An 11314-nucleotide genomic window follows, 5' to 3' on the forward strand; every position below is an offset into this window, starting at 1 on the left:
TTGTTTACTATTTGAATGGTTGGTTGAGTGTACCGATATATGGATGTAGGTGATTATGGTTTGAGGGTCAAGGGCCTTAAGGTTTTATAACTTGAATGTGTAAAATTTAGAGGGCGAATAATGTACCTAATGTATTAAAGTTCGATTGACGTATGGGTATCATACAGTTCGAATTGAATAATAAGCAATCTTTATTCATTATCATGCATTCCAACTCTTGCAAAAGAATTTCGGTGAGGCCTAAAAATAGCCCCAATCCACTTTTTCGTAAGTGGTTGACTGAATGGAAAAATGAAGCGAAAGAGAAGGGGTCTGATATGAAGTATGTGTACTCAAAGGTGAGGTAAACATGGTTACAATTTTTTTTAATTTCCTATAGATTTCCTCATCTGTATTGAGATATGGAGTTATTTACGTTTAATAATGAGCCCGTGCTATTATTTCCCCATGTTTTCACTTACAGGCATTGGTATCATTGAATAAGTACCCACTTTTACTGAAATCGGGTCGAGAATGTGGTATATTGCAACATTTTGGTGTAAAGCTTTGTTCAATGCTGGATAAGAAACTTGCCGAACATTTCCATTCGCACAATAACGGTATTTATTTATGGCGTGGTATATCAAAAATCTAGTTATTATGGGTGGTTAAATGGGAATATTTATTTCAGATATTTTACCAGAAGATAACGCTGTGCTAGAGGAAAGGTTAATGATACCAACGAAAAAGAAAATTAAGCAAGTCATACAGCGAAGTAAGACAAAGGTTCCAGGAGAAATAAATACAGAAACTGTGATATTCGAACCAGGATCATTTCATGTGCAATTATTCGTGGATTCAGGAGAAACTAATGGGTTTGTATTTACATTTGTTTCGTTTTATCGCTATTTAGCTAATCTTTTGTTAATGCATATAATGTAGTTTATAAAATTTGTAGATTTAAATCAACTCAAATTTTAATAATATAAGAGTTTTACATAATATTAGAGTTGTTCCTGTATAAGTGGATTCGCCTTTCCATTCAGCGGCTTTATCTTTCTGCTGTGATGTGATAGCCTTGTACTCTTGGCATTAAAACCACCACTTATGTTACAGATGTGTGGTTCAACCTTGTGGCAGGATTTTGGTAAGGTCTACTAATGCTGGCTTTCTAATCAAATTAAAAGATTGCAATTACAATCATCCTAAAGCACTGCAGTAGTAACCTTGCTGCAGACAAAGTCATATGGCAACCAAAATCTTGCAAATAAAACAAACACTTCTTGCAAGTAAAAATTCAGTACTTAAACTGATGTTTCATTATAAATGTAATAATCACCACCAAAAAAATCAAATCAACTGGGAAAAGGACCTGTTTTGTGAGATAGTTTTGACAAAAACTGAATGACTGGTTACAATTGTCTTTATTTTGTCTTCATATATGTGCATCACTAAGAGTTCTTGTCTTAACTGTTCATGCTAATATTTAATTAATTTCTCATTCCCATGCTTTTCTTCAGCCTACCAACTTTTCATGCTGTTTAATTGACTATGCATATTTTAGCACAGGAAAAATTCCTGAACCCCCATTGCCTAAATAACAGGGTGGGTCATTAATGACAACCCGGACACAACCCTCAAAGTCATGCCATTTAGTCTGATACGGTGAAATGAAGGAACACTTTGAAGTAATATGCTTGATAATTAAGTTTTTTTCCAACAGCAGGACATGAAAAACAGGGATACAGATGTGATAGCATTTGATTATTTCATTTGTCTGCAAATTACACATTTGAGAATACAAGCATATCAATAAATGAATGGAGATTGATAAACCTTGAAATGATTTACAGTTTTAGAAATATAATTACAGGTATGCTTGATAAATACCCACGAAGTTCTGCCTGATTAATATTAATTGAGATTACTCTGAAATTCTCCAAAGAACTGATCATGAAAAGGAACGTATATGTATAGGTTTTTGTATTCTTGTGTTTGCATAGCCCACAACAACAGTGGCTCTGCCCAGTGATGGGTAAAAAATACCCTCCGTGACACAATCTGATTAAATCGGGGACTATAGCCTGAAATCCACTTAGATATGGTGAATTTCCATACTTTTCTTGAAATTCCTTGACTGTTATTCACCAGAAAAAATCCATGGTTTCACCATGACTGTGTGCAATCTGCATAGCATCACTTATGATGACATCAAAAAGCCAAAATTCAATGGGATTATAAGGCTCCAATCTTTCCTCTGGCTCCAATCCGGTAGTGTGAGATACTGCTGCCCCTCCATTCGACTGCGAGGATATTGGTCTTTTTGTCAACATGCCCCTCTTCCCTTTTAGTACAGTTTTCTTTTCAGGTAAAGGGTGTTTTTTCATGCTATTGGGAGGAACACTTCTGGTAGCTCTAATTACATTTGTAAAAAGAAAATCTATTTGTTTCACATTTGTAAAAAAATTATTGAAATTAAATGAAAACTGTATTGCAGGATAGCTGTCTAGTAAACCTTGACTAAAGCCCATGACTACCAATTCTCCAAAGTCCATGTCTGCCTGGTCGCACTCCTTCCCTTTCTTGCCAACTCTCGTGTATCGGGCAGGGCTACTGCATTAATGCAGTAGCTCTGCCTGATGGATGAAAGAAAATTGGTGTGTTGATAGCTTTAGCTGATCTCTGAAACATTGGAGGTGCTACAAAACAGCACAGGGATTTACTGTGATAAATTGATGCAAAGGAAGGATATTTTTCATTCTTGAGTTGCTAGCCACTGGGTGTAAATTTATCAATGTTCTCACTTTGCTATGGAGAATAATCAAAAGTGGTGTATGTATTAATAAGTTTGACAAAGAATCATTAAATTTAATATGAGTATCATGAGGATAACTAACAGCATATGAGTATCTACATATTTCTTAGATTTTACACATGTTTTATTTCAAAATAATAACATCACTATGCACCTAATTCACTCTTATTCACACTTGCTTTAATATTCTTATCGATCACTTTTATAGCTCTTAGTGATTGCTCATCCACTCCACAATATTTGAAAATTTCCGCTACTACTATTCATTCTCCTCAGTGGTACATTCATTCAAAACTCTTCCCAATTTTCCCCCAAACTAATCATTTAAGCATTCAATCTTGCTATTTTACCACTGCAGAATTACAAACCACAAACTCAAATATTTGAATGACAACTTTCATACCTATGTAGAAATATACCGAGAACATTATCATTTCCTCTTATGCATCTTAGCCTTCTCTTAGAAAATCAAGCCATGCTATCTGAGTAATTTAGTGGTAATTCAGTTTTCATTTGCATAAATTATTGTGCAAAACATTTATTTAGCGTTATATTTAATTTAATGTGTAATGTATGTGTGGTAAAAGTTTCCTTTATTTTTCGACATAATCTCCTTATGGCTCAATAAATTTTCCCCTGCATTTCTCCAACTTTTCTTAGCCATCCAAAAAGTAGGATTTCGTAAGATCCTCAGAATAGGCATCCTTGTTGGTGATGACCTCCTTGTTCAATTTGAATAATTTTCCACCAAGCCATTTTTCTAAGTTTGAAAATGAAAAAAGTCACTTGGCCAAATCTGGTAAATATAGTGGTTGTTGTAATAATTTCAATTTTTATTCTATAATTTTCACATTGGAACTGTGCAGGTATGCACCCATTCAGTCTTGATGGAAGAGAATTTTTTCCTTTGCCAAATGAGGGCGTTTGTTCATGATTTCTTCGCTCAATTGGTACATTAATGATGAGTGATACTCTCCAGTTATCATTTGTCATTTTCACTTGTAATCGACATCAATAATTCCCCATGCATACCAAAAAACTGTGGCCATCACCTTGTTGGCCGATTTCACCATCATTGCCTTCTTCGGAGCCAGATCTCTTGTTGAAATCTGCTGTTTTGACTGTTCCTTTGTCTCTGGAGTGTAGTACTGTATACATATTTGGCCCACAGTTATGTATTGATGCAGAAACTCATCAGGATTGTAAAGGAGAAGTGCCAAACCAGCCTCCGAATCGAACACACAGTTGTGTTCATTCTGCGCCCAGAGCATATCTTTTGATATGCCTTTGGCCTCAACTAATTCGTGAATATATTCTACTGTTTCAGGCTTCGCTCTGTGGAAGTATTCAATATACATACTAAAAAGTCTTGGTACTTTTTCACAGATTTTTATTATAAGGTACAACATGTTTCACCGACTTGCGGCATTATCAGGTACAAATTTACAAAAACAAATCATGCGAGAATATATACGCTCAGGAGAGAGTGGAGGTGGGAAAGCAAGAAGGGCCTGAGAGGGGTGGAGGCGTGATCAGGTGTGTTGAAGGGTTGGTTTGACCATTTCCAGGCCAGTTTATCGGAAAGGAGTGGGGAGGGGGACGGGAACAATTGCTCATTACAAAGGGTAGCGTCACTCAGCAAACCCCAACGCAAAGTGTACACGTATCAAGATTCATTTGAGCGGAAAAAATACCTTTTCTACCCAATATAATACATATTTATCATTAAAAATGTTGAAATAAATTGCATTTGAGTAAAATTCAATTGCCCATCCTAGAAAATAATAGAGTTCCTTTTCTGTAAAGTTAATATGATTTTCTTCCTGAATTATTCATCAATTGTTACAAAAAGTAATTTGAAATCAGATTACAAAATAGTTAAACGTAATCAAAAAGTAATTGCTTTCATAGTAGAAATTTAATTTTTCATTAGTGTACTGCTCGATTATCAAAATAATGAGTACTTAATTACACGTTTTTACTTTAACCTTTCCAGCCCACATAATATAATGCCCTAAACTTGTGAACATTTGCATTTTATTTGAATTCTCGGAATTCCCGGAATCGGATAACCACAGTAATCCGGAAGTTGTTTGATAGGTGAGAAGGTAGAAACTCAATCAATACTAAGTCCAACAGTGTTTGACATTCACACCGGAGGGTAGGGGGGGCCAGTTCCTTTGTGCGCCACTCTGTGTCACCTGTGGTTTCTCAGGAAGTTCTGTCACCCACCCAAAAGTTTGCAGCTTGGGTGAAGCCAAGGGTGCCCAAGGGCATCACCTGGAATCAAACTTGGGCCCTGTGGTCGATGACCCTGTCCTGTACTCACGGGATCACTACAGCCTCTTGAATTCTGCATGATGCTTAAACAGTTATTATTACACATATATACTTTCAGGTTCAAGGGTAGAAGTAATTCATCCAAGGCATCTAAGGATGTTTTACTTAATCAACTGTCAGCTGCAGGTGTGTCTTTTGAAGTTCGTAAGCTCAGCGTTGGAGATTTTGCGTGGGGGTGTATACCTGATCATTTGGCCTTGGGGAACACAGCAGCTGTTAAAATGGATGATGAAATACTTATGCTACCATATATTGTTGAAAGAAAGAGGGTGGATGACCTGGGCAGTAGTATTCGAGATGGAAGGTTTCATGAACAAAAGGTGAAATACTGTGCCTTATGTTATCCGTTACGCATGTATTTGTCTATTCCTTATCTATTCTTTAATATGAATTATATTAATTATAGTACTGTCATTTTCTTTGCCCATTGATATAGTTTTGAATGAAGATATAATATTTATTATTGTGCATTTCGTCCTAATATTATTTTTATTTAGATGAGTTGAATTTAGAGCCTGAAATAAATCGAAGACATCTTAGCATTGGCATTGATGAAATGTACTACTTCCTATAATTTCAGCTTATGTCAGTATTCACTAACAGGGTGGTACTGTCTTCTGTAGTCATTTTTTCATTGTCATTTCGAAAGCGATATTGCCTTTTTTCGATTGAGTTTCACTGAGTTCGTCTCAGTCTCATGTTCTTTATATGAAGTTTAAGCTTCATTTTTTTTTAGATTATTGATTCCAAATTGAAAATGTTAGTCTATATCTCAATATTGAAATCACCATTCATTTTATTTTGCCTCAATGTTGACAAAAGTTTTGAAATATATGTGCTGCTTGTTGTATAGTTGAGGCTAATAACCAATGGTAGTAAATGGAACTATGAGTGTTTACCATAAAAACTTTATTTGGAAACCACACAGTTCAATGGTATTGTATTAATTTCTAGTGTTTTAGGGCTAGGATATATCAATCTCATCTTGTATAAGTTAAACCCTTGTATAAGGCACTTGAGTACATTCTTACATGCGGATCAGAGCAAATACTTTTCGTAAACAATCAAATCTGGCTGGTATAAAATATAACGAAACAGCATTATCTCAAATTGTATTGAAATGTCAAAATAATTTTTAGCGTTAATTATCTGTGCACAAGAAAGCTGTTGGGTTTGTAATTTTTTTCATTCACATTGAAAAATTGTTAAGTGTATGATTCGACACTTATATTAAATAACTTTATCCTCGAACATTTAATGTTATGCATATATTGTATCTGTGTGTGCTTATTTATAAAAATGTATCCTCTAATATGGTACGTTTTTCATTGACAGTTTCGGCTAAAAAAAAGTGGAATGTGGCAGGTGATCTACTTGATCGAAGGACTCTCGGAGAAATTAGGAGTGACAGATAAGGAAAGCTCTCGTGGCCTTCATCTACCAGTTTCAACTCTACAGCAGGCTTCTGCAAACACAGAAGTTGTGGATAGATTTTTAGTGAGAGACACGAAGGGATTAAAAGAGACTGCTGAATACTTGGTTCTGATGACCAATTCTTTGGCAACACTCTTCCAGGTTTTGGTCAATGTTTGTTCGGAAAAAAAATGTGGCCAATACATTTTTGATCAAATTTGATCAATTTTGATTTTTTTGTTTCCAGGGAAAGAAATTGAAGCGAGTGAGAAAGGATGATCTTCCCCAGTTCTCAGTTGCAGATGATATGGCAGAACTGATATCATTGTTGGAATTTAACAAGTCTTCAGTAAAATGCAAGGTATTAATTACACATACCACACACACACACATGTGAAAGGGAATAAGAAATTCCATGCCAAAGTTTAAATATGGTAAAACAATAATGAAACAAATTGTCATCTCTGATATGCATTAAATTCATCTAAGTCCTGTGTACCTTGACCAAAGTATTGCAATTGTCCCCCACCTCCTTCCACAAACCCTTCTGCGACCAATTCGGGTCCGCTCAACGTAGGGTCTGACCTTAGCCAGCAGGGTTTTCTTACCTGGGCTCTCCACCCTGGACTACCTGGTCAGCTTTCCCTATCCAACTGTTTCTTTTTTCCAATACGTATATATTATTGTATTTTTCACTTCAAAATGTTGCCTGAAGATGTCATTTTAATCAAGGTCAAGGTAATCTACCGGTTAAGGTAGGTTTTTGGATGGACACAACTACCAAACAAACATTTTACTACTCCTAACAGAACACAACATCCATCATCCTACTCTACAGGTATATCAGGTCCCTCTTCATCTCTGAGTACTTTCTTCCTCCCTTCATCCCGTCCAACATCCCTATCCTGTTCCTTCCCTTTCCTCTTTTGCCCAACATTCTCCCCTCTATCACAGTCTTCAACATCCCACTGCCAGTCAACACCCCCTTCATCCACTTTTCCTGCCTCAATAGGATTTCTCCCGTCAAACCCCTCCCTTTGTCCACCATACCAAGTACTTCCTCATTTCACATTTGCCCCAAAATTAAATGCAGGATTGTGTAATGGAAATATTGCACCCTTTCAGAATGTGTCTTGCTTGCTTATTCAGATCACAGATGGTTGAATCAGTGGTGTTTTTTACTGAATGTGGTTGGAAACCATTGAGTATTGAACTTAAAAGTGCTACTTAATACTGGATTGCTCCCCTGCTAATATATTTTGTACAGATTTAGAGTCTTTTTGGCCCAATTATTCCATGGCTTATCATGTCATGTGATCACTCCTTCGCCATATAACTGTTTGGTGTTTTGAGTCTCATTCATTCTCTCAACAAATTTTACTGCATTTATTGTATTATGAAATTACCTGTCAATCAGACAAGTGAATGACTTACCAGTCAATTTTTATTATTATTATGGGTTAAGTTAGGTTTTGGATGGGCAAAACTACCAAATAAATATCTTGTCTCTCCTGGAAAAAACACAATCCAACAATCTACTCAACGAATAAACCCCTCTTCTTCTCCATGTACTTCCTTCCTCCCTTCATTATGTCCAACATCTCCATCCTATTCCTGCCCCTTCCTCATTTTCATAGCTTTCTCCCCTCTATCACAGTCTTCAACATTCTCTTGCCAATGAATATGATTTGCATCAATTTTTACTGTCTCCCTATGATATCTCACAACAATCCCCCTCATGGAGGAAGGGACTATTTGGTCTCAATTTCGCCCAAATAAAGACCTCTATCTATCTCTCCTTGCCCACAATACCCGGCGCCTTCTCATTTTTTTATTTTCTGTCCACTCCATCCATCTCCTCACGCATATGTCATAAGCCTCCATTCTATTCCTATGAACTTGCTTCAAATGCCATGTTTCTGTGTAGTGCATGGCTATTCTCCATGTCAAAATTTTATACGAGCCTTTTCTCAACATCCTTACTCAACATCCCTTTTCTCAACATCCTTGCTCAACATCCCTGTCATAAATCTCCTCTTGGCAAAAGCTTCTCTGCCTAATGCAAGTCTTCTTCTTATGTCCCTATTGTTTTGATAATTTTGGTCCAAAACACTTCTGAGATACATAAACTGTTCTACCTGCTCTAGTTTTTGTCCTCCTATTTTAACTTTTAACTTAGCCATTCTCTTTCTGGAAACCTGCATAACTGTTGTTTTATTTATAATAATTCTTATCCCATATTTATAGCACCAAATTTCCATTTCATTCAGCAATGCTTGCAACCCCTTGGCTGGCTGACAATCCAAAGCTTGGTTATCCGCAAACCTAACTGATTTTACTAATTCTCCGTCCACTTTAATTCTTACCACCAGTTCTTCCCATACTTCTTTAATCATTTCCTCCGCATATATGTTGAACAGCACCAGTACAATGGACAACACTGCCTTACTCTGCTTCCTGACACTGCCCATCTTGACTCCACATCCCCCACTCGCACCTAAGCAGTCTGAGACATGTACTGGTTGTGCATGAACATCCTATCCCTCCAATCTAGTCCTATTTCTGCAATATATTCATTAGTTTTTACCAATTAGCAAAAAAATACATTCTTAACCATTATATATTCCTCTCTATTAGTGATTTCATTACTGCAACGGTATCAAACATGCCTCTCCCCTTCCTGAACCCAAACAGATCATCTCCCTAGTAATCATTTGCCCTATTCTCCATATTTTTGTTGATTATTTTGAGAACCACTTAAGCTGCATGGGAAATCAAACTTATTGCTCTTTGGTCCTCACATGATGTGGTCTTTACCCAATTTGGAATGGGACCTGTCAATTATTACTTTTAGTTATGAATAATCAGGCTAAATGAAAGCATAATTTCAAATGAATCAGCAAATCTAAAAATTCTTGTAACTGTTGATTTCTGACCTTAAAAAAAACATGTATAACCTTGTATTAGGAATCACAGGTTAATTACCTGCCCTAATAATTGTAGGATTACATTTTCACCTTTTCAATAATTATCCCATAGTTAACTTTAGATGCATTATTTCCTCTTCCAGTAAATATCCTTGAATAGATTCCAATGCAATGTTTGAATAGCAGCTGCAGTCAAGCAAAATCAATGAGTATGAATTAATTCTGTACCAAAACGCTAAGACTTTTCCTGGAGATGCATTTTGTGATTCATAAATCGTGCTGTATCCATTGGTTTCGAGTTCAATTTAGTTGCTGCACTGGTATCAACAATGGAAAATGTCCATTTGGGGTTGATTAAATGGTTATTTTAACGATGGCAATTCAACTTGTCTATTGTTATCACAAATATTGGTTTTAACTTTCTTGCAGGATCTGACTGTTAGCCAAATGTTTATCCGTCATTTGCTTCAGATCAGAGGATTATCTGTGGAGAAAGCTCAGGCAATCATTGAAAGGTACCCCACCCCTTGTGACTTATGTAAGGCGTATGATGATGATCCTAAACAGAGGGAGTTGCTGTTAGCCAACATTCCATTTGGGCCAAACAAGAGACTGATAGGACCTACTCTCAGCAAGGTGGTCAGTGACTTATATACCAATGAAGTGTTATCATGAATGATTTGTTGAACAAAATGCAGGGAAAACTACGAATATTTATAATGAACTTATATGTATGCCTACATGGAATGTATATTTGAAATATTTAATCATGGGTTTACTTAAAAATGTAGATAATTTTATATTATGTGATTGATGAAAAATGTGATTTTAATTAATGTTTTACCATATTGATAATGAAAAAAAATTTATATAGCATGGAAGTATGCTGATTTTATGTGGAAAAGTGCATTTTTATAAGTAGTTCTAATTATAGTTATATTTTTCATGAACTTGAATATATTTAATAAAAAAATTTGGGTAAAATTTTTGCAATAACTTATTATAATTTTTCTTCCAGAAGGTTTCTTTTCTGCGCTCACAGTTTTGATGCCGAGCATCATAACTCCTGTTGAAATGATTGTGCACATCAGAGTTTCAAAGAACTCCTTGGAGTCTTTTTGCTTTCAGTTTTTGGCTGTTCTCAGCCATTAAGAGTCCGACTAAGACTCAGTACTATATTATATCTAATACTGGATATTGTGAAGGATGGATGGATATGGGTCTACTTCAAAGCTCAATTCCAAGGGGAGGTTCCACCTCACACTGAAGTCTTTGGTTTTGGTGAGAAAAGTTTTGCTGCGTACATTATGTTCATTCAGAGTCATGGATTGCATCATCAAGTTTTGTCATGCCACAATTATTCTCATCTATCACTGGAAAAATTGATTTGGAAAAGTAAATTCTCTCTGAAATGAACCAAATTTAAAACAGTCACATCAATAATGATATCATATTGCTGCTGAAATTATTGTTGTTTTCATTGTTCCAATCCATGTTAATTACATTGACTATCATAAGCGAATCACTTGAATGATTTCTTTTCCGCTGAGCAGCCACTTCTGCCCTTTGACCGAGTGCCATACGTTATCTATGGCGATGGTAGTCAATGCATCATGCCTTTGTAAAAGTATTGTTTTAAATTATCAATATCCAATGTAATGGACACTTAAATAGGTAGCAGCATTTGCTACGCATTGACAAATTAGAGGACAATACAACCAATTGAAATTGTCTGAAAAAGTTCATCCAGTTAGTGATAAAGTTGGAAACAGCTTCACTTGTCAGAATAAACTCACATTTTTGATGCCTCTTAGGTGAGAGGATGTATAGCTTGTTATAA

The 11314-nt window shown here is 35.9% G+C and overlaps 1 protein-coding gene across 2 annotated transcripts; it reads left to right on the forward strand.

Annotated features, from left to right (window-relative positions):
• The first annotated feature begins 23 nt into the window (after positions 1-23).
• mus81 (mus81 structure-specific endonuclease subunit) lies at positions 24-10627 on the forward strand. Of its 2 annotated transcripts, XM_071599190.1 has the most exons (8): positions 24-338; positions 464-599; positions 671-854; positions 5193-5454; positions 6470-6709; positions 6795-6908; positions 9904-10113; positions 10493-10627. In XM_071599190.1, exons 1-8 carry the CDS (start codon positions 153-155, stop codon positions 10520-10522), a joined length of 1362 nt encoding a protein of 453 aa, XP_071455291.1. In that variant the 5' UTR covers positions 24-152; the 3' UTR covers positions 10523-10627. The 2 variants fall into 2 exon arrangements, with proteins under 2 accessions (XP_071455291.1, XP_071455290.1); XM_071599189.1 differs by lacking the exon at positions 10493-10627 and having other exon boundaries at positions 9904-10242.
• Positions 10628-11314: the final 687 nt, after the last annotated feature.

The sequence above is a fragment of the Hetaerina americana genome, unplaced genomic scaffold, assembly GCF_022747635.1.
Source record: "Hetaerina americana unplaced genomic scaffold, ioHetAmer1.1.p SCAF_11, whole genome shotgun sequence".
NCBI lineage: Eukaryota > Metazoa > Arthropoda > Insecta > Odonata > Calopterygidae > Hetaerina > Hetaerina americana.

What these genes read in the sequence shown, in the direction of transcription:
- mus81 (XM_071599189.1), top strand. Translation starts at nt 153, where the DNA reads ATGGGTATCATACAGTTCGAATTGAATAATAAGCAATCTTTATTCATT. An exon ending in TGAAGTATGTGTACTCAAAG is followed by an intron (nt 339 to 463) that starts GTGAGGTAAACA and finishes TTTCACTTACAG; the next exon opens with GCATTGGTATCATTGAATAA. An exon ending in GATTCAGGAGAAACTAATGG is followed by an intron (nt 855 to 5,192) that starts GTTTGTATTTAC and finishes ATATACTTTCAG; the next exon opens with GTTCAAGGGTAGAAGTAATT.